This window comes from Molothrus ater, chromosome 6 (assembly GCF_012460135.2).
Source record: "Molothrus ater isolate BHLD 08-10-18 breed brown headed cowbird chromosome 6, BPBGC_Mater_1.1, whole genome shotgun sequence".
Lineage (NCBI taxonomy): Eukaryota > Metazoa > Chordata > Aves > Passeriformes > Icteridae > Molothrus > Molothrus ater.
Genome location: NC_050483.2, coordinates 52567282 through 52590139, shown reverse-complemented (window position 1 = coordinate 52590139; position 22858 = coordinate 52567282). Strand labels below are relative to the sequence as shown.

General features: G+C 47.0%; 1 protein-coding gene across 1 annotated transcript; it reads left to right on the top strand.

Moving 5' to 3' along the window:
* The first annotated feature begins 336 nt into the window (after window positions 1-336).
* LOC118687414 (exocyst complex component 3-like protein 2) lies at window positions 337-22406 on the top strand. Its single transcript, XM_036384366.1, has 11 exons — window positions 337-474; window positions 2129-2234; window positions 5797-5871; window positions 8051-8151; window positions 9144-9236; window positions 10536-10668; window positions 11605-11715; window positions 13460-13615; window positions 16606-16727; window positions 18218-18403; window positions 20368-22406. Exons 1-10 carry the CDS (start codon window positions 464-466, stop codon window positions 18396-18398), a joined length of 1089 nt encoding a protein of 362 aa, XP_036240259.1. The 5' UTR covers window positions 337-463; the 3' UTR covers window positions 18399-18403; window positions 20368-22406.
* The last annotated feature ends 452 nt before the right edge of the window (window positions 22407-22858 follow it).

Sequence of the window (22858 nt, the reverse complement as noted above, 5' to 3'; positions counted from 1 at the left end):
GGCTGAACGAATGTGGACTGTAGTGGGAGAAGCACTCAGTGGAAGTGACAGGATGCTCCTGGAGCCGTTGCAGTCAGTGGGGGAATCACTGAAGTGGGAGAAGCAGAAGGAAGCAGAGTGGCTTGGCAATGGCCTAGAGACAGATTCTGTTTCCACCTGGAGCCCAAACTTCTGGAGAAAAGATCTGGAGGAAAAGCTAATGCAGTACATGACAGCCCAGATTCCCCCATTTGCTTCCTCTACTAACACAGATGAGGCTGCACTAAAGCAGCACCTGAGTCACCTGGAAGGGACGTTTCTCCCCAGCCTGGAGCACAGAAGTGATGTCTTCAGGGAAGCAGGACTGCTCGTCACCTATGCCCGCTGCTGTCATGCCTCCTTGTGTTCTCACCTTGCCACACTTACTGACAGCAACAGTTTCAGCTTCAGCCAGAGCCTTCTAATTTATGGATGGATCATTAAAATGTACAAAAGGTATGTCTGAAGGGCTTTTTTTCCTACATTTTTTTATAGCTCGATTTTTGTTTCTGAGAACAGTCACTGCTTCCTGATAATGCAGTGATGATCAGGACTCTTGCTGAGTTTAGGTTTGTCCACTGTCTCTTTTATCTTCTGTGCTCTCAGAACCACAGCCTTTTTTCATTGCAGTACTGCCTCTTTCTAAATCCTTAATACCAGATTCAGGGGTTTACCAGAGGTGGGCAGGTATTTTTCTGCTGGACTGCTGTTGGACATGCACAGTTTTCTGCTTTATTAAACAATTTCTTTCCTCGCATCAAGCTTTTTCTAACAAGGTCCCTAATACTCTAATTACCCCAGAGTAATTTTCCCTGGCCTTTATGTCAGCATGGTGCTCTATGGATTTCTCTTGTTCTGCCCTTGGTTCTCCCACTGCTTTATCTGGCTTGTAGTTTTCCCAGTTGTTTCTGTATTTCCTTCATTAGTGCTCAGATCACAGGAAAAACGCGTAACAAATAATTAAATTCCTGCCCAAGTCTGGGGAAACAGATATGGCTTTCCCTCTGAAGAGTGGCACATCTGGGGCCCTTTGACCCAATGTGAATTCAAAGCCTATGGGTGTCATCAAAGCCTGAAATTTTCTTGCGATTTCTTTTTTCATGGTGGATGAGGTGTTTGATTCCCTCTGTCTGTGTTTAATTGCTACTCAGCAGCTCCAATCTTCTTATGCCTAATAGTTCTCAGCTTTTTGGATTATTTGATTGCTTTCATCCAAGCCCACAGCTTCTCTGGTCCTTGTATTAATTACACTTATAAACTCTTGATTAGCTCATTAGCAGTTCATCAGGTGGTCTCTTCCCCTGGCCAGCTCCTGAAGGAGGGAAGCTGTGTGGTGGGTACATGTTGGATGTGGTCAGGAGGCATCCCTTTTACTGCTGCTTTTAAAATGGTAAAACTTTGGAGTAATGGATTTATTAAATATTGAAAACTTTTATTTAAAGTTTATTTATTAAAGTGGAGGTGAAAAATAATGTAATTTAATTATATAAAGAAAAGTTGAATATAGGAAAAAAAGTCTTATATAGATGCAGAATCCCTTCAAGAAAAAAACCCCAAACAAATAAGACAGTGACTCTATTAGTCAGGTGGTAGTAAAAAAATAGAAAAATAGAAATGAGAAGAACAGAGATGCCAGATTTCAGCATTTGATTTTTCCTCTCTCTAAATACAATTACAACCTCTGTGAAAGCTCATGCATAGATGCTGTTGTCTTGGTATATAGCTGCTTCTTATTCCATTCAGAAAGAGTATGTGACACTTGCAAAATGTGCCTCCATGCAAGTGTGCTTGGGAGACTCTCCCAAGCTTAAGAGGGAATTGAGCAGCAGCAGTGAGGGAAGGGGAGAGGGGAACAACAAGCAAAACCCTTAACTTGGGCAGCAAATGTAGGAAGAAAGAAAAGAAACAGCACAAAAGAAAAGCTGGCAAAAGACCATTGTCAAGATGATCTACTGTGCTGTGGCTGCCCAAGCTTGGCAAACACTGCTGGGTTCTTGCAGGGCAGCCTGTTAGCTTGGTGTGAGGCTGTGGTGCCAGGCAGGCGGTGCCGTGCGCCCGCAGGAAGCTCGGGGAGCTGCCCCTCTGGCTGAGCTCTTGTTTCTGTACACAGAGGCAGCCAGGCCTGTGAGAGACCCAGGCACAGCCTTTCCCTTGGTGCACAGTGCCTCGTGTGGATCCTTTTGAAGACTGAGGAAAAGTTACTTGCAATTGCAAGGGTAAGAACTCAGTTTTACCCCCATCTGCCGGTTTTATTCCCATGGTGATGAATTAAGGGGTGCCCGTGTTAAACAGCCAGCCCTGCTCAGGCATGTGTGGGTCCCAAGGTCTCCATCTTGACCGAGTTTCATTGCAGAGCCCAGGTGTGAAGATCCATGATTGCCTGCTGCCAAAGGGAGGCTGCCTTGTCCTTGTTCCTTAGCAAGGAAATGCTGGGACATTTGCAAATCTCTCTTCATCCCATTTCTGTATATTCTGAGAGCTGCAATCTGCTCTGCTCAGAAGCCCTTTTATCTGGAAGAAAGGGAGACCAGGGCTGAAACCCACTTCCTTATTGAAGGCCATTTCAAAATGTTATTCATCTTCTCTCCAGCTGTTAATGATCCCATCGTGTGCAAAGCTGGGGTCTTTTTACAGCCCCTTTGCCTCAGCTGTGCAGGATATTGAGGCTGCTAAGTTTGCCTCTGTGTGGACCCCTCACAGTCCTCTCCAGCCTGTTGGACTGACACTGCTGGTGTTAGAGCAAAGATTATTTCCAGAGCTCAGCACAAGAAAATGTGCAGCTGGTGCCCACCCAGCAGCCCTCCACAGAGAATCCTGTCTTGTGATCCCACAGGTGACCCCAGCCCTGAGGCTGCAGCATCCCTTTCTTTTCTCAGCAAAGTTCCCTCTTTGAAGAATTCTGTTGAGACATGTGGAATACAAATGAAGCAGGGAAGATGTGTTGTGGCAATGGGGAGTTCCAGAGGAAACCACGTTATTTGGAAAACTCAGCAGGGCCTCTTTTATTCAGCTAAAGCTGAAACGCAACAGCAGGAGTTACCACACTCAGCTCTCCTGCTTTCCATTTCCACCAGCCCCTGGGGAGCAGAGGAGGGGAAATTCCACAGCAAACTGCTGAATCATCCCTGGGAAAGTACTCTAAATTGCACAGATTTTCCTCAAGAATTATTCCCTGAAGAACAAGAAGGTAGTCACAAACATGCAAGTAGAAGTGCCAGCTGGTGACAATATGCTTAAAGCCTACTGCTTTCAGTGTTTAAGTATCTTTATGGGCTGTTTTTAATCATTACATTACCCTGGGGAAGAGCATGTGTTCTCAAGCTCTTTTTTAGCATTTGTTTCAATGAAGGAAGTGACTTAACTCAGAGTAGTGCCACTGAGGTTATCCTAGAGCAAGTCCCTGAGTCATTGACAAGCCCTCAAAGATGCCGAGTAACAGTGATGGGAAATTCAACTTTTTTTTTTTTTTAGTTCCCTCTAATGAAATAGCTGAAGAATGCTTTTGCTTAAATGTGGGCTTTCTGTTTTCCTGATACACCATGTGCTAAGCAGGCTCACCTCAATCTGCTAATGAGCTTTTGTGCCATGCTGCCCTGAGTTTTCATGCCACCTTGGATACTGAAGCATCCCAGCTCTATGCGGTGCTGAGCTGTACAGAAAGAACAGAGCTGGAGGTGCTGGACAGTGCAGCACAGCTTGCCCCAGCTCACTTCAAACCTGGCCAGCTTGGGAACAGCTCCAGATTCAAGCTAATGAGCTTAAGTGGTCATAAGCTGACTCCATATGGAAAAATTATGGATGTCTCTTCAGCTCAGTGGCACAGCTTATAAAACCTGCTTTATCCCTCTATTTCTGCTTCTATGGTAATTCAGCCCTCATTCTGCTAATATACAGGCAGTTGTTATTGAGCAAATATCCTGCTGTTATCTCTTAACAATTGTCATATGTTATTGTGCCTAAATCACATGGTGTGTACTTTGCCACTTCAATGGATGACTAAAATTTCAGAATGAGAAGATCCTGACCAGAATAAGCTGTGGTCTGCTTTGCTTAGGAATACCTGGCTTATCATTGGGTGTGCAAACTAAAAGCACTTTAAACAGAAATGAGTGCTGAGAACTGGGAGCACATCTGAAGGTGCTGAACCCCAGAGGCCACGTGGAGTTCAGAACCACTTTGAAACTCCAGTGTGGGGAACTCAGTCAGCTCTGCATGCAGGCAGCACCCCCGTCAATCTGGACACACCTGGGGCAGGGGAGCTTTGTGCCTTTGAGGTGACAAAGCTGGTGAACTGAAAATGCTGTTGCCATCAATTGGGTTGCCAGTCTGTCACCTCTGCCCTTGCTGTACTGGGGAATTTGACAAGGGTGCAAGGCAGACCTTCAAGCATGGTGCCAGGGCTCATTCTCATGCTCATTCACACTGACCTGCAAAGGATCACTTGGCTCTGTGTCTTCTCCACACCATCCCTCTATTTTTTCAAATGGACAGAAGGAGGACTGAGAAGTTCGTGTTCTGCAGTCAGCACAGGTGTACTGACCATCCATGGATATGAAGCCTTGTAAGATTTTGGTCAGACAGGAGGAAACAAGAGGTAAACAGGGCCTGTTTATTACAGCAGGAGTTTTGGTCCCCTCCACATTGGAGCTTTGGTGCCTGATGTGCTGGTATCACTACAAGAGCTACAGACAAGCAGGCTGTTTCTAATGCAGACACATAATCTGATCCAAAACAACTAAGTGCTGTCCTCAACAAGTTATTAACTGCCTTGCAGTTCCTCACTAAGCCATGCTTTGTCCCATTGTGGGGGGCAGGCTTGAAGTGTTTGTGCAGCTCAGCAGGGATGTGCTATCTCAGCACATAGTGTTCACACATTTGCTCACAGTCAGGTGATGGCACTTGTGAGGAAAGAAATTTTTCTGGGTTGTTTACAACTGCTTGTTTGTCTTTGATTAACACTTTTCAGTGAATATGGGAGAGCAGTTGTTTGGAATATACTTTCGATGAAATTCTTCAGCTGACAGCCACAAATTTCCTAATTCATCAGGCAGAAAAGAACAAAGACCAAAATGGGAGATCAGACTTTATATTCCTTGGAGGAAGATTCAGAAATGAAAGAATAAATAAGCAAGCCAAACTTTTGAGTTTAAAGCTTCTATAAAGGTCAGATCATGTTTTAAGCAACAAGCCCTTTCTCTGCAGTGCTAGTTTTGTTTTTACAGCCATTCAAACTAGCACAAGCCAGCCAAGTCTTGGGAAATTTCCCATCGTGCAGCCTCATGGGGCCCATCTCACCATGACAGTAGCTCTAAACACTAAGCCTGCTCCTCTTTGCACTCACAAGTCCCTGGCTCAAGGAAGGGAATGGTTTTAATTAATGCTGGCTGGTTTCTCTGGATGCTGGTTGGAGAGAGGAAGGGTGGAAAATCTCAGCTACAGTAGCTGGCAGCATGGAGATGTCTCTAAGCATTGTTTTGCTGTGTGGGCGCCTTCATTTGAGCTAAGCTAACTAGGGAAGACTGTAGATAACCCAAGCTGACACTGGGATGAAAGAAAGCTGCAAATCGTTTAAACTCAAACAAACAATGTAGAACAAAACAGAAAAATGTTATTAGGTCAGCTGGAAAATAGCCAGGCTTTGGGTTAAAAGAGACAGCCAAAAAAAATGGAGGCAGAAATTCATCTACTCCAAATGGATAATGAGGGGCTGGGAAACCTAACACAGTATGAATGCCATTGTATCTTAACTGTACTTTTTAATTTCCTTTTATCATTTAGAAGGAAGTGAGGAAAGCACTGAAAGAAGCCTTTGATATTGGGAAACCCCCTTGGGCAGATGCTGCAGTCATTGAGGTAAAATGGGGGGAACTGAAAAGCTCCCAGTCTTTGGGGCAGCCTTGTTTTTGCACACAAGCATGTGGGTATTTGGCAAGACCCAGTTTTGCATGTCTCAGTCTAAGCTCAGTGTGTTAAAAGCCTGCAAGCTGGCTGCCATACTTAAGCTGTGTCTGTTTGCTCCCAAACCTGTTTTTGCCTGGACATACATAAAGAAAAAATACCCCCTTACTAAACTAAGGATCAGCCTAAGCTGATTCAAGCTGAAGCTGCATTTTCATACACGCTCCTGGATCTTTATGTAACCTCTGGAAAGTGGTGGTGTGTGTTACCCAGCCTGCTCAGTGTGAGCTCTGCAGAGCACTTTATAAAAGCAGGGAGAGCTGCTGAGCCATGGCAGGGCCCCTTGGCTGGCAGTGCAAACTGCAGGCAGGCTGCTCCTGCTCATCCCTGCTGGGACTGCTGCCCTGGCAGGTCAGGCAGTGCAGGGGGGCTGCAGAGCACAGCACAGGGCTCCAAGGGCACTGCAGGAGCACACCTGAGGAGCACACATAAAATAAGCCACCCCAAAGTGTCAGAAAACCTACTGACACACTGCAGGAGCACACCCTGCTGACTTGTGAGCAGCAGTACTGTGGGCAGAGGGGGTGTGGATCACGACCTGCAGAAGGATTAAGTAAATCCTGGAGTTTATATGTGGGTTTAAGTGATGCTGGAGGTCAGGGGCATGGCTGTGGTCTCTCATGACTGTATCTTTATTCTCTGCTTCCACCACCCCAGTGGCAGCCCTGTTTCAGGCCATGAGAGAGGGAAGTAGCTCCATGGTCCTTTGGGGTGGCAGACAACCTCAAGCACTGGAAGCACTGCAGATCAGCAGCAGCTGGTTTTTGCAGTAGCTGGCAAGCACTGGCTTTTCTGGCCCTTCTCAAACCCAGGCACCAAATGCAGAGCTCATATCAGGGGCTGTTTCCTCTTGCCTTGCCCTGTACCTGCTGGAGCCATGGAGCAGTGATGTGCCCAGTGATGTACCTGTGCTAGGGGGATGTTTAGCTATCAAGATGTTTTTTTTCCTGCTCCTGGCTCACAGTGGAAAGTTTTCGAACAGGAACTAGGACAAAGCATGGTTTGAATCCCATAGTCCTCATATTTGTAACATCTGGCCATGCTTCAGCATGACTGGATTCACTCTGTTGTGTATGCAACTGACAGGTTTGAATGCTCTGGGGTGGGTGATGGAAAAGCCTGGATTAATAGGAAAGCCTTATGAAATTACCACCTCCTCAATTTTCTCAGGCTGACACTTAAACTTCAGATAGAAAATGATCAAGGTGTCATGGAAACTCATCATCTGTGGTTTTCTGACACTTTGGGGTGGCTTATTTTATCCAGCCCCTTTGGGTGAGCTTTTGCATCTGTTATGAGCAGTGGAAAAACTCATTCATGATGTGAGTCACCCTTTGTCTCTGGCTGACGAGCACTGTGAGGGCACAGCATATGGGTCCATCTGTCTCCTTTTATCCATCTGGCTCTCCTCCCCTTGCAAGCTTTTGTTCCCACAGAACAACTAATGGGCAGCATTAAGTTGCCACCTGCTCAAGCCTGCCCGATGTGGGGTGAATTTTGAGCTGCCTGGCACAGCCCACCTCCTGCAGACACCTGGGCCACCCAGCTGTGCTCAGTGGGGTGTGCTGTGGGGTTTAACACACAGAGCTGTGTCAGGTGGGAGGGGTGGTGGCTGGGAAGGTGACACCTGCCCTCTTCAGGCATGCCATGTAGAGACCATGGCAGAGGTGCAGGGCACACAGATACGTCTGCATAACCTTCTTTTTAGTGGCTGCATCCAAATTTATCTGTGAGGGTGAGTCAGGTAGAAGCACAGATGCTCCTGCAGATGGCAGGTGTGTGTATGAGCTGAGCTGCCAGGCTGTATGTGGCCAGCAAAGAACATCTGCAGGGACAGGCTTTTACCCAAGCTGACCACAACAAAAACAGTGGTAGCAAAGGTGTAGGGTTAGGCATTACAATAAGGCTGATAAAAAATACATTTATTTCCATGAGGACTCTCAAAACTGAGGCAGAAGTTGGTTCCTAGGGCAGAGGGATTTGCTGCAGGGTGAGCAGTGGGATGTTTTCCTGTTCACTGCATAGGGAACAAATGACTTTGGCCAGTTCTCCTCTCACACATTGAAATCCACAGATAATAACAGAGAAGACAGAGGCTGCCAGGCGAGTCAGCGAGAGCCTGGGTGAGAAGGTGGAAGCTGAGTGCCTGGAGGAGTGCCTGAGGTTCCTGGAGAGGTAGGAAGGATGCTGTTTTCCTCCTTGGTAACATTCTTATGCTCAAAAGAAAGAGATCCTGATGAAGCAGCTGGTGATGCTGTGTTCAGCTGGATCTTGATGGCTGTTTCCCATGAAGCTGTTACTGGAGAGACAGCACTTCACTGCTGTTTGTGTGCTCAGTATTTGTTGTTGGACTAAAGCTGAGGGAACAAAGTGCATCTGGAGTAGCTGGGACAGGATAAAGCCTTTGGGGGAGATCTGGAGAGGCTCAGACCTTAAACACACCTGGGAAGAGGGGCAGCCAAGTGTCCAGTGCTCAGGCCTGGCCCTTCCTGACCTGGCTGTGCATCCCAGGCACAGTGCTTTCTGCTGGCTCTGTGGCAGGGTGGGGAGCTCTGCTCTGTCCTAGTTCTCATAGCAGAATGAATGTCTTCTCATCTGGCCTCTCACCACTTCCTCTGGCTCCCTTCATCTGCTTTCTGTTCTTGGGTATTTCTCTCCCCCTGTATCCCCTTCAGCAGAAAATGCAAGGACTCCTGGTTTAGGTAGTATTTCAGATGGAGATTTGATTTAAGATCCTTGGCCCTCCCCATGATGAGAGGAAAGAAATTCCTATAAAATGGGGTTGTGCAGAAGCCCTTTGTGAGACTGACAAAGCAGTTCAGAGATCTTGTGGGTTATTCATACACACTGAGACTTTGTTCTGCAGCTTTATCAGCAAAGCCTGAGCTGCTTCCCAGAAGGAAGTGTTGCAAATCAACCTCTCAACCTCCTGGTCCCTGGCAAAGGTACCCAAGCAGCTCCAGGCCTCTCCCTTCTGTTTTTGTGTTTGTCTTCCCCATCAGCTGGGTAGGACAGAGACTTTGTCTCTGTTGTAGATCCCACTTGGGGGACTGAAAATGTGAGATGAAAAGACAAATAATCACACAGTATTTCCTCAGTGTGCTGTTGATGTCAGATGTGTTATGGAGCACAACAGATTAAAGGTACTTCTTCCTGTTTTAATTTAGCTATGAAGATGAAGTAAGAAGTTTTATCCAGCTTGATGGCTGCTCACAGATCTACAGCAGCTTACGAATCCTGGAGAGTTGCTGCCTTCTCAGGTTAGAAAACGGGGCCTCATGACATGGGGAGCAAAACGAGTTTTCTGCTGGTCTGATCTCCTTCTGACTCTGGTATGAGGCTAACCTTGCCTCCAGCTGGGTATGGTCATCCAACCCTGTGCACACCAGCCTTTAAACATGGAGGAAGCCAGCTGCTGTCAGCAACACTCCTGCAGAGCTGCCCTGGCTGCCCCAGCAAGAGGGAGGCTGAGATGGGGGCTGTGGCTGTGGCCAGGGTTACAGGGCTGTACTGCCACTTTCTGCCCGCTCCCAGGCCCTGCAGGTGCAGGGGTTGCAGCCATCTCCCCCTTCCTGCACTGAGCAGGAGGCAGCAGTGCTGTGTCATGTGTGGGGACACCATCCTGGCTAACCCCATGGTGGGTTGTGATATCCTTCCTTTCCCTGGCCTGATCGTCCTCCAGGAGGAAAGCTGCATAAAGGTTATGCTGAGATGTGTGTGCTACTGCACTTGGTAGGTGCAATCCTAAGTGCCTTGCTGAATGAAACCCCAAGGAATATGCCAGGCTCTCCCTGGGGTTGCTAGGAAGGAGGGAAGCAGTAAAGCACAGAAGAGTGGAGGAGGATGTTTGCACCTACAAGCTAATTTCAGAAGCACTTGCAGCAGCGGAGAAAACAAGGTTGCTTCTCTTCTTCCTGTGTAAAGTTATCCAGGGATCTCTGGAGTCAGCAAAATGCCAAAATCCAACATATGCACAGTGATTACTTGACATCAGAGCCTTGTGTTGAGCCTAGGTAGCTGCTTTGTTTGTTGTATTTGCATGTTGCTGATGCTGGATCCTAGACTGAATACTTATGAGTCTCTTTTATGTAATCCTTCACAGCTTTACTGAGAATGAAGTTGTGCACTGAGCCTTTCCAGAATGTAGGATGTCTGGTTTCAAGCTGGTGATAATTTTAACCAGGATTTGCTGACTGGAAGACTGTTCTGATGGAAGATAATTGTTTGTCTTGTATTTGTAGATTGTCAAAGGCACATGGGATGCTCACCCAGACTCTGTTTGTCAAGGATGCTTCATGCTTGCTCATTTTTGAAAATACTAGAATTTTTATTGATCTGATCTCACTAGTGATGGGTACAAGTGGCATTTGCACGTTGTGCCCTTGTGTCAGTGTCATAATGAGCACACAAATTCAGATCACTGAGCTAGCTTTGGACCTGAGCATGTGTCCATTCAATGACCCAGGCAGCTGTGTTGGTTACAGTAGAAAGAGTTTTGATCTGAGAGAATAGCACGATTTGATCTGATCAATACTTTCCATATTTATTTTTTTAAACAGAACTGTCTGGCATAAGCTAACATACATTTGCAGTGTCAGCACTGAGCAGAATGGTAAGGTGAATGGATTCCTACACAGGATGGAAGATGACATTATGGAGCATTTTCTGCAGACCATCACTTCTAAAGTCAAGGTATGGAAGACCCATTTTAATTCTGACTATTTACAGACCATATGGCTGGCATGCACTTCCCTCTCATGTCCTGATTTGGAAAAGGTGAAGCCATAGTTTGGCCTTCAAGCCTGGTATTCTCCTCTGCCTTGTCAGAATCTGTATGTGGACAGCTTCACATTTTTCAGTTTTGGGATCTCAGTTTCACTGCTTGTAGTGTTTGCTGTTGTGCTGCCCAGAGCCCAAAAAGCTGAATTTCATCTGGTACCCATTAATTCCCAGCAGCTGGGCATCTTCCCAGGACAGTGATAACTCACAGAGCCCAGGGCTTTGTTGGGCAATCAGGATGTAGAGAAGGCTGACCAGAAATGTGTCCCTCCCTTGAGATAAAGTCCCCTCCCTTCACACTTTCTATTATCAGTCTGTTAGCCCAGGCACTGTTCAGCCTTGTGTTTGGAAAACACAGAATTCCAGGCTCCTGACAGTGTGTGATCCTGTGCATTTCCCTGGGAAGCTCCCCTGAGCATCTCCAGCCTCATTGCACAGGCTCCCTCGGGCACGCTGGAGGCAGCAAAAGGAAAATGACAGGAGAGACTCTGGCTACACCGCACAGTTTTGGTCTCAGAGCTCATTGCCAGCCTCTCCCATGGGCCCACACATCTGTGTGGGAACTGGGGGTGATCCTGACAGAGCACCAGCAACCCTGGGTGGGGGACAGGAGGCCAAGGGCCCAGGTTTTCAGTCTTCCAGGTTTGGGCTTAAGAACTTAGTACATCCTTCCTGAGTTGGAATTGTTTCTTTCTTTCATGTTTTGATTTTCTTTGAAATAAAAACACAGGATGCTGCAGTTGGTGGGGAAGTCTGTTTCCAAGAGCAAAGACACAATAATCTGTATCTGTTGTTTGTTTGGTGTCTCTACATGTTCACCCTTTGACTCTGTCTCTTTCTTTTCCTCAGGGAACACTGAAGGACCACTTCAAAAAGTGTGACAGTGGTTTTGACCACATCCTTGAATCCTTAAAGCAAAACTTTTTGACCTTTGGGAAGAAAAAACCAGATATATATGAGGTAAGAAATAAGTAAGAAAGTGAGAACAATATGTTACTCAGGAAATCATCCTACAAGAAAGATGGAGAGGAATTTTTTCCAAGGGCATGTAGTAAAAGGACAAGGGGGAATGGAACTAAAAGAGAATAGGTTTAGATTAGATTTTAGGAGGAAGTTCTTTGCTGTGGGAGTGTGGAGGTGCTGGCAGAAGTTGCCCAGAGAAGCTGAGGATGCCCCATTTCTGGAAGTGTTGAAGGCCATGTTGGATGGAGTCCTGAACAACCTGTTCTGGTGGAAGGTGTCCCTGCCCATGGCAGGGGATTTTGAACTAGATTATCTTTAAGGTATCTTCCAACCCAAACCATTCTGCTTTGTGAAATCACTAAAACTAGTAATTGAACCTTTGGATGGCACAGTACTAGAAAATTATTCTAAACTGCAGTTTTCACTGTTGTCAAATGGGCTTTTAAGTATCTGGTGGTCTCAGTCCAGTACCTCTATCCACCAGGGTTGGGTAGTGACAGCTGGGACCTTCCTGTAATTTCAGCAGAGAAACCAACAAGTGAAGAAATGTGGAAACTGAATGTACCTCCCAAATACAGAGGGGAATCTTGGGCTCCCTCCTCTCCTACCATTGCCCCAGTATCATAATATTGGAAATTTCTCAGCTTCTAATGTGTTTCAACCTTCTTTGTAAGGACTATTGATCCCTTTGATGTAGAGTGGATACAGAGGGGTGAAAAGTCCAAATTCTTAAAGGGCACAGTGTCTCATGCAGAGTAATTGGCAAAAAACCTCACAAAGTACCCAAGTTTTTTCACCTTTACAGTGGCCTAAACAACTTTTATAGGATCTTACAGCACCCTTGAGTCTATCTCTTCAGCAATGAGGTTGGTACCTGGGGAATCCTCTCTTTTGTGCAGGGTGGATTTGCTGCTGATACATGTGCCATGTGTCCTCCTAAGCATGGGACTCCCAGGTCTGCAGTCTCTTTGTCAGTGATGATTTTAATTAGCATTTTGCAATATGGAAAAAGTAATGGAAGAGAAAAAAGTAGGATCTATTCTGCTGTTGTTCAAAGCCTGTCACTGGACATTATGTCACATTAGTGCTGGGGCAAGCAGCAGCTCAGTGGTGAAACGCTGTGCCAGAGCTCTCTGTCTCTTGCTTTGTCTGTTTTGGACAGAGCTGGGGATTTCCTGTACCTTTGGACTGCAGCCTAACCCCGCTCTGATTTCAATTGCTAACAAAATGTGGTTTCTGTGCAGCAGCCCACCCCCAGCAGAAACACTCCCTGTCCCTGTCAGGCACTGCATGGCCTCTACTCTGGGGTTCCTCAGCTGGTACTGGGAGCTAAGAAGGAGTTGCCCAGGTGACTTCTCTGTGCCCAGCCACAACTGTGTGCCCAAGGGCCCTGTGTCAAGTGTAGATGCTCGAGGGAGGCTGCATCTGGCTTTGTCTGCAGCCCAAGCTCTCCCCAGGTGATAATTTGTTAGCCAAGCCAAATGTTGCTGCAGCTCTGGAGTGTGAGTCACCTCTGGCTCAGCTAACTGGTCCCATTGCTTTTGATTTGATGTCTCCACATCAAGCTTTGTGATCCACATGCAGCTTGGAGATAGTTAAGTGTTGGATCAAGCATTTTAAATGAATATTTAATGGCCGGCCATCTGCATGGGCAGAATATCTGCCCTCTACCCTGGTACAGGTGTGGCTGAGCCTTGCTCAGTGCAGGGAAGTTAATCTGGGTATCTTTGCTCTGGAACAGGCCCTGGTCAAGGCTGTCATTGCCATCATTATTACAGAATACATGCAGGCCCTCCTGACCACTCCCAGGAAAACATCTGCTATGCAGAGGAGGAGGATTGTCAACAAGATAGAAGAAGATCATAGGATGATGCAAACCATCTTTAAAGAGTGCTTAGTAAGTCTTTGATATGGTTACAGTTTTGCTCTTTGTCATCAAGAACAATACCAGCAGAGGAAGAGACTCTGAAGACTGCAAAAAAGCTTAAGAATTTTTACCACAGGGGTATCAAGCTTTACTGAAATGACATTCAGATATGCTGACAGCTCTTCTGATCTGTCAGAAGCTGTTAGCTCATGGTTTGAAATGTATGACTGGAAGATGCAAGTTTTGCACTGCTGCCACTGACACAAGAATGAGGTGTGCTCCTCTGAGCTGCTGAGACAGCTCCAAAGCTGCCAGCTCCCCCCATCAGGCCTCTGGTACCTGGCATGGGGTGGCAGTGCTTACCCTGGAGCCTCTGGAGTGATGAAGCAAACAGGCTGCTCCACACCTCCACCTGCTCTGTGCATTGCCCTGTAAGGCTGCTCCTCCCTGGGCATGGGGTGTGCATTGCCACCCCTCCATCCAGCCTCCTCCCTCCCCACAGGCCCTTCCCAGCCTCTCAGAGCTGGGATGATGGCTGCCTCAGCCTTTTCCCTGTGCTCTGGCATTTCCTCATGGCAAAAACATGCTGATGCTGTTGTGGTTGCTGATGGCTGTGGGAAGGAACGAGTCTTCCTGCAGGGGTAAACACCTCACACCATTAGGAGGTGAAGGCACATTGCAGAATATTGGGTGTAAAAGCAGAGCCACACCTTTGAAGAAAACTTGTGCAGAAGTTCTGGTTCTGATTTGCAGAAACAGCTTCAGAAGCTTTAAAAAGTCTCACCTCATAATCTGGTGTAATTGGCAGTGCTGCACACAGCATTTGTGGGTGCCACTAGGCTGTCACATGAGTCCCTGGGTTACCCAAGGGCCAGGACTGCCCTGGCAGCAGTGTCCCCTCCTTCAGCTGGTGCAGTTGGAGAATCACTGCCATGCAATGTTCCTGGCATGGCTCATTAGCAGATGCAGGCTGAGAGTGCCCAGGCATGGTGCTCCACAAGGGGCTGGGCTGAGCAGCACAGCAGTGGTTGCAAAGTCAGTCTGGTAACAGGACTCAGATGTGACAGCATATAAACCCCCTTGGCTGCACTGGTTTTAATGATTTCACAAATGCTGAGTCATTCTCACAACTTGCCTATTTAAGTGCTAGGGACTGAAAATCTATTTTCTCACAGATGAGTCCCTGCAAGCCATATGTCAGCAATCCTTACCTTGTCCAATGAATAAAATTAAATAAAAATGATCGTCTGTAGGCTTCTCTAAAATCCTCTCAGACCCATTATAATTAATGCATTAGATTCATGGCAGAAAGCTGGGAGCTGCCAGTGCTTTTAGCTGAAGACCCACCTCTCTTGGAGTGATCGATCACAGATGAATAAATGCTTTCAGCAGTTGAGACATGGGGAATAGCAGGAAGGATCTCTAATCTTAACTTTGAAGTTTACCAGAATTGCTGTGCTCAGCATCAGCTTTGGATGTAACGTGCATGGAACAGTGCAAAGGAAATAGAGGAAATCTAATTATCTGTTAAAACCCTACATTGAGCTTGGGTGAAAAAGAGCTGCATCTGGTTAGAACGTTTTTCCCAGTGTCCTCAGTGTGTGCACTTTCTGACTTGATGTGAGAGCACTGAAAGCCTTGGAGGTGAAATGCACAGGAGATTTGCAGGGGACAGCCTGCTCCTCAGTCATGAGGCTCAAGGTTCTGCATGCCAAATATCAACTCTGCTGCAGACTGAATTTATCATGCAGTTGTTGCACAGGCTGCACCTGCTCCCTGCCCTGCTCTGCCCTCTCTCTGGGCTCTTCCTTTCCCTCTGCTCTCAAAACACATTAGGAAATACCTTGCTTCTCTCCTAAGAGCAGTACGTGTCAAAGGCACTTAAACACTGCTGACAAAGCACCTCTTTTTTTTTCCCTTTAGACTGCAGGCTGTTTACCTCTGACCTTGCCTGCCTATGCAGTGCTTAACTAAATCTGACGCCTTCAAATTAATTAGCATTTTGTAATAGTGAGCTTGCCAAGTGTGAAGCTGTACAGCACCAGTGCCTCAGGAGCTGAGTACAGCTTGTGCACTGAGCAGAGCTAGACATGCTGTGTGCCTGCACTGCAGGGAGAGAGGGGGAAGGCTGTCTTCAAATATTATTATTATTTTTAATTTATGTTCATTGCAGAGGAGCTGCATGGAGAATGTGACCAGCTGTTTCTAATGCCCCCTGCAGATCAGGGGAACCTGGGCTTCTCCTGCCCCAGTTTGGCAGCCTGTTCTCCAGGTTTGCTTTGTCACAGTCTCTGTTGACGTGGTGGCATCAATAATTCAGGGAAGCAATTAAATTGCATTACTGCACTGATGAAAAATGTGAGCAAGACCTGAAGCTCTCTTCCTGGTGGTTCATCTGCATTCTGTTTCTCCAGCTCTGCTAAAAATGCTGTGTGTTTTTTGATGAGACTTTTTTCTCCTGTATGCTCCAGATTAGAGGGAGATCATTGTGTGCAACATCTACCAACCATGTCATGTTTTCTACACTGTCCAGCCCTGTTTCCCACTTTTTTCTATTAGAGGATCTGTGTTCTCTCATCCTCTCCCTAAGGTTGCTTTTCTGTCCCTGGGCTTGCTTTGTGGGGGCAGAAATGCCAGCAGGTTTGGCCAACAAGGCTTGTTTTCACACAGATCAAGCACAGGGCTGTGCTTACCTCCAGAGGCAAACCACATCCCACGAGGTGAAATGGCCCTGAAAGGAAAGGCAGTTTAGGGACAAACGAGATACATTTGCCAGCTTTGCCAAAGGAAGTGCAGGAGGGGCTTCTGCACTGCTGAAGAAGCCACCCTGGAAGCAGTCTGTGGCTACTCCCCAGGTTCTTTTCTGTTATCCTGGGGTAAAATCAGATTTCTATACATTCACAGACACTCCTGCAAAGCTCCTAACCCACACAGAGAGATCCCCAGTCTGACATGAGTCCAGCTCTTAATGTGCTGTGCTGTTTCTCCTGCCCTGAACACAACATTGCTTTTCTCCCCAGGGTCCTGCAGCTGGTTCTCTCAAGGATCCCATAAAAGCAATTTTAGAGCTTGTTCAAACGTCTGATCCTGAGGGGATGAAGATAGCACTTCTGCCCATTCTAAAAGAATTTCCTGACCTCAGGTAATGTCTTTGATTGCTTTGACTTCTGTATTTTCTTACATGGTTACTTGAAACCAGAAGACCTCCAGCAATATTAGTCCTGTGATACTTTTGCAGTGTGTTGGGCCAGGCACAGTGACCCTTTGAATGTACTCAGTGGTGTCTGGTTTATATCCTTGTCAGACATGAACTGCTGAAGTTGAGATGTCCTCCTGTAAAGGTGAAGGATGGATGAAATTGCTGTCAACAAAGCAGAAATGCTGTGGAAAAGTACTACCTTAATGCAGAATTTACAGGAACATATGTGTCAAATGTAGGTTTCAAGAACATCCTTAATTTGGACATTTCATAACTTCCAAACACTTGGCTTTTGGCTTCAACACTTCACCACACCTTATATAACTATTTTCAGAAGTTTCTAGGTGTATTCAGCAGGAATATACACTTGTATTTCTTACAGAAAATTTAACAGAATTGAAACACAGGTTTTACTAGGAAGGAGAGATCTTGGATAACTGCATTTTTTCCAAAGGCTGTGGTTTACTGCATCTATCTTTTGTTCTGATGTGCTGTGCCTGTGTTTTTCCAACTAAACATGATTGCAGTGTAAAACTCTCTGTCACAGGATGCTCTGAAGGCCAAAAGTGTGAATACCTTCAAATGTGGGGCAGACAATTTGTGGCAGATAATTACTTCAGTGCTTATTCAACATGACAATCATCATATAAACCTGCAGCAAGGGAAGTCTCTAGACTTCTCTAGGAAGGACTGCTATAGGCAAAGAAAAAAAATAAAAAGAAAGACAAAGAGATTATGTTATGCTTCATCTGGTTTCTTACTTCTTTTTTACTTTACTACTTTTGAAGATGCTGTTGAGCTAAAAAGCTGCTTATCTGATACAGCATAGCAATGATATGTATATATATATATATATGTATATACATAGTATAGGAAGTGGGCATAGAAAGTTCTGAGAGGACCCAGATCTCAGAGGAGGTCATCCTGGTGTGAGTGGATGCACTGTTGCTGACTAAAACAGATTTCTCTGTTTCAAACTGTTTGGCTCGCATAAATTTGCCTTATATCCAATACAGTATTTCCCTGCTGAGGGGAACAGTGCTCTGTAGAACACAAATCCTGTAACCTTCCAGATGAACAAGAATTGGCTCCATTTGAGGGAAGAAAAGATATAAAAAATGCCTCCAAATGTAGGTCAAATGTAGAGTTATATGAATCCTATTATGATAGATACAGGTCTTTTTCTAGGAATAACCTAAACTGAACATTTTCAATACTTCAGAGGGATGCTGTGGGCTCTGGGCTTGGGACCCATGAGCTAAGCCTGTTCCACACAGCTCTTGGGATATGGCCTCCCCCTTAGATAGCCAGAGGGTGTCAAAAAGCAGCTTCCAATCTTTGGTCTGGTCCAGCAAAACTCAGGGATAGGAAACAAATGTTTGGGTTTTTTTTCTTGGCTCATTCACTTACTGTCCTCTTGTCCTTTTGGAAAGGAAGGAACATCTGAGTGCAGTGCTGGACATCAAAGATTCGCTGAGCCGAGAAGACAGAGCTGCTCTCTTGAAGGCATTTCATGATAATTGCAGGGAATCGGAAACAGAAGCAAATTTGCTTTTTGCAGATATAGAAGTAAAACCTAGAAAATGTGGACTCTGTGGCTGCCTCTGCTGTTAGCAAAGGTGGGTGTGTGTGAGTGTGTTTGTGTGTAAGGTGTACCTGCCCAGGCACACTTCTTGCAGGGAGGTGGAGCTGTAGCCTCACCTCCCCAGGGCCCTCATTGCTCTGTGCACTGGCTCTACTTCCCTTTCTCTCCTGCAGGCTTCCACACCCTGCAGGATCGTGTTGGAGGCAGTGCAGGGTGCTGAATTCTTAGATGAGTGATTCAGGTTACAGCAGGGACAAAGGAGAAGACAGGGCTGGCTCTTCCTCCCCATCTTTCACTCCTGTCTGTGTGTCCCTGCAGCAAGGTCTCTCTGCAGCATCCCCTCGCTCCCAGCTCTTACCCTCTGCCTGGGCACAGTCTCCCAGGCAGGTGCTGTTGCCTCCTAGCAGGACAAGCCAAGGAGGATCCTCTCTGTGATCCTCCTGCTTCTCTGGTGCCAAGGGGAGGGATATGTGAGCCCCACCACTGCCCCCTCCATGACAGCTACATTAATTAAACCAGGCTTGGCCCCATTTAGCTGACTGTGCTGTGCTGTGAGAGCCAGAGGCAAGTGTACCCACCGTGTACTGGCAGAAGCAGCAGCTGATGGCAGAAGGGAGGAGGGTTAAAAACAGAGGGATGACTGGCACTGCAAGGAGTTAAATCCAATGGTGAGAATTGCCAAGACTCATTTGGGGTACTTGCAGTTACCTTTCAGTCTCCCAAGAGAATCCTTCATAATCACAAATGGGGTTTTTTTTTGTTTTGTTTTGGTTTTTTTTGTTTTTGTTTTTGTTTTTTGGTTTTTTTTGTTTGTTTTTGGGTTTTTTGTGAGGGGGAGGGGGCCAAGTTGCAGCAGATTTCAAAGGTAAGCAGCTCCTCATGGATTTAAAATACTGCTTAGTGGAGAACATGCAGCTATTTTCTTTACTTTAAATAATTGATAACTTCTTGCTAGTCCAAAGTTATCCAGCTCCAGCTCAGAGGTAGAGAATTTTGTTTTATGTTGGCCAGGTCAGAGCCCTCAGCTATCAGAAATTGTCCTGCTCAGTCAATAACTACAGATTGTCAGCAGTTACCTCCTGTTGCATAAGCTGACTAGACTGAGGTTGAGAAGCACAGTCCCTTTCCTCCTCCCCTCTCAGGTGTCACTATTTATTTATAGTTACCCATGTTAGCAGATCAGGGATGAGGTATGCAGGACTCTGCCCTCCAGGCACAGGCAGACAGCCGGCTGCCCTGGTAACAGGGAGAGAAAGCAATTAGAGAAACAATTAATAAGCAAAAAAGCTTCCCCTCCTAATGAAAACTGATTCTGATATAATAAACTGGCTGTCAGGCACCCATGTTTATACTCTGCTTTAAAGAATACCATAGTGTCACTTTTGCTTTAGTAAAGGTATCGAGGAACAAGTTTTTAAAGCCTTGGTAAGTGCCTGAATCTCCTGTTTGCTGAAAGTCCTTGGGTAAATAGGCTCCCAAACCCAGCAGACCCAGCTGACTCTGCAGTGTGGTGGACACACATGCCTAGCACAGTTTGGTGGCCACACCCCAGTCCAGGGATATCAGTAAAGGTGAAATCAGTTATGGGATGTGCCACCTTCCTCCTTCCATGCCAGCCCTGTGATTTTGCTGCTATGCTCTGGGGTGTGACCTGTAGGCTCTCTGAGGACCAGCTGCTTCCTCCTAGCCAGAAAGACATTTCTCCCTCCTGTATATGGAGGTGGCAGGACTTTGGAAAAGCACTGGTTTTGGTTGTTTCATGTTAGCATGAAATGTCCTTCCAGAAGAGGAGTGAGAAAGTTTGGCTGGGGAAGGCAGGCAGCAGTGGGAGTGCTGCCCATGGATTGCTTAGCCCAGGAAGTGAGGATTTCAGCAGGTAAGTGTGGATACAGCCTCATGCAAGAGTGTGCACAGGAGGGATGGCTCTGCTGTTTGACTCGTGCACATGTTCTGACGAGTGCTATTTAATTACCCAGCTTTTTTCTTGCCTTCCCTCAGGCCTGCTGGGAGAAACACGAGGCCTTGCTCTGCTGTGCCGGCGTCTGCAAACACAGCTCCTGAAAGCTTCACATGCAGCTGGATGCATGGAGAAGCCTGTCAGCCATGGAAGACAAAATTTCTGCACTTTTGCAGGAAAACCATGAGGTTCAAATCCCAATCTTATATGTAAAGTCCAGGAGGAAGATGAATGGGATATGGTTGAAAGACATTTCTTCAAGATTTCCTAGAGACTGCCATTCAGCTGAGTCCTGGTGGTTATTCCCAGGATGTGGCAAGTGTGGAGGAGGGTTTCCCCTCACTGAATTCCTCTCTGTTTCCACCCCTTGTTCCATGAAATCTCCAATGGAACCAGGGACTGCTGCACCACATGCTGTCCCAGCATTGCAACCTCCTGACGGATCCAAGACCTCTGTTAGGGAATATTTCCTGGCTGATTGTGCTGGCAATGCCTGCAGGTCTGGGCACCTCAGTTTACCCCCCAAAGCCTGACCTGCACCAGGAGGGTGCAGAGAGAGCTGCCTCTTCCCTCTCTCATGAAGGCTGTGACCTGCTTTGGGGGCAGCCTGCCATGGTGAGGTGTGGGATGGGGAGCTCTTCCTGTGTGAGTTTTACAGCTGGCTCAGGAGCATAGCCTTGCATTAATTTTTATACTTCAGTTACTGGAAATTTCCTCTTGGAGACAGAGGAGAAAAGCTCATGGGGAGCAGGCTGTTTGTCCCAGCCTCTGGGCAAGGTCTCTGCTAGTTTTCAGATGTAAATAGGCAGTTCTGAAGGAAAAACACTGATTTTTCTTCCTGGTTATCTATGGACTGGTCACAGACCCCGAGTGGGATGTGCTTCAAGGCCCTCCTTTGCCACTGTGTGAATATAGGCCATTACTGCTCCTCTTTGACACCATAACCAAGCAAAAAACTCTACCTCAGATGTGCCAGTGCTTTTCTGAGCAGCCATCCCCCCTCGAGTCTGCCACCCTCACAAGGAGAAGGGAAATTTGAGCATAACCTGTCAGTGTGTGTAGCAGGGGACATGTCATGCCCTGGTACCCTGAGAAGTGCAGACCCAGCTGGGTGCTGCCATATTCTGCAGTGCTGTGCCATCACCCCAGGGAGACAGGTGCCCCATCCCAGAGCCCTCAGTGCAGATGGGGTCCTGGAAATGAATCAGGGCAGGTTTGTAATTGTCATTAGCTTTGTTCCTGGTGCAGTGCTGAGTGTGGGGTGAGTGTCAGAGGAGGAGGAAGAAACAGGTTGCTCCATCTCCAGGGAGTCCTCTGTGTGCTTTCAGGGCACCAGGAGACCTTGGCTCTGTTACACTTCATCCCTCATGTCACTGAAGGGCAGTGAGAGCATCCCATGGCCTGCCTGCCCTTCCTGACTGCCTGGCTGCTCAAAAGGCCAGTGCTGGTGTCTCTAACATTTCATAGCTGTCCATTGTGGCTGCAGTGAGACCTCCCCTTGGGATGTGGGAAGGCTGGGGAATCTGGGGGAGCTGCAGCCTGGCTGGGTGGGCATGGGTTGGGCTGCAGGGCTGGATAAGCACCTGCCTTCTGAAGGTTGTCAGCCCTGCCAGGCACTGTGGGCCAGTCACCCTCCCCTCCTGCTGAATTGCACATTTTTTCAGGGAAGGGATGTCAGACCTGGATGACAGACCCTATTGTGATGGCAGGGTCAGGGTCAGCCTCTGCCAATGGGCATTTCAAGCAACAAGCCTTCCAGAGAAAATAAATAAAACTCTCTCTGACATTTCCATCACTGTTGGGCTAAAAATAATCCTTCAGCATGTGGACAGCTCTGGCCATGCACATGTCGATGTCGATGTGTGTCTGTGCTGTTTGACATCTGCAGCCACACAAGGGTGTGTTCTGCTTGGAATCAGCAGCTGGGAGCCCTGAGGGGCACCAGGCTTGCCATTGCTGTGTGCAGATCAATGAGGTTTTGTGGCAGCAAGTTTTTGCACCATGTGTGAAAAAATCCACTCATTGAGAGACCAAATAAAGACTTGAGTTTGTCCATGAAGTTTAATGAAGTTTTTCAGAGCCAGAGGGCCCAGGAGTGTTGGCTGGGGATGATGGGGAAAGGCAGGCTGGTGTGGAGGAAGATGGTGTGGGAGGGATGTCCTTGGGTACCCACAAGTCACCTGTGGAGAGCAGATGGTGTGTGGGGAGGCTCCCTGGAGGGGAGGCAGTGGCAAGGGAATGCTGGGTCACTCCCTAGGACTGTCTGAGGTGATCAGGGAGGGGAGGAGAGGCTGCAGGGAAGGAGGATGAGACATTTGCCTTGTTTGATGGAATGGATGAGGGATTTTAACCCACTTGATTGTGTGACCTGAACTTCCCAAGTGATCCAGCCTCCTCCTTTCTAGCTTTCACCCTAACCTGGGGTTAAAGCGCTTGTGTGGGATTTGTGCCACTCTCTGAAGAGGGCTGGGAAGCAGGGTCACACTCAGGATTCTCCTGTAGGATTATCTTGTGGCCTTGGGATGTGGGCAG

Excerpts from the sequence above, each read along its gene's own strand:
- LOC118687414 (XM_036384366.1), top strand. Across the intron at positions 5,872-8,050 it reads CAGATGCTGCAGTCATTGAG|ATAATAACAGAGAAGACAGA; the intron begins GTAAAATGGGGG and ends TGAAATCCACAG. Across the intron at positions 8,152-9,143 it reads TGCCTGAGGTTCCTGGAGAG|CTATGAAGATGAAGTAAGAA; the intron begins GTAGGAAGGATG and ends GTTTTAATTTAG.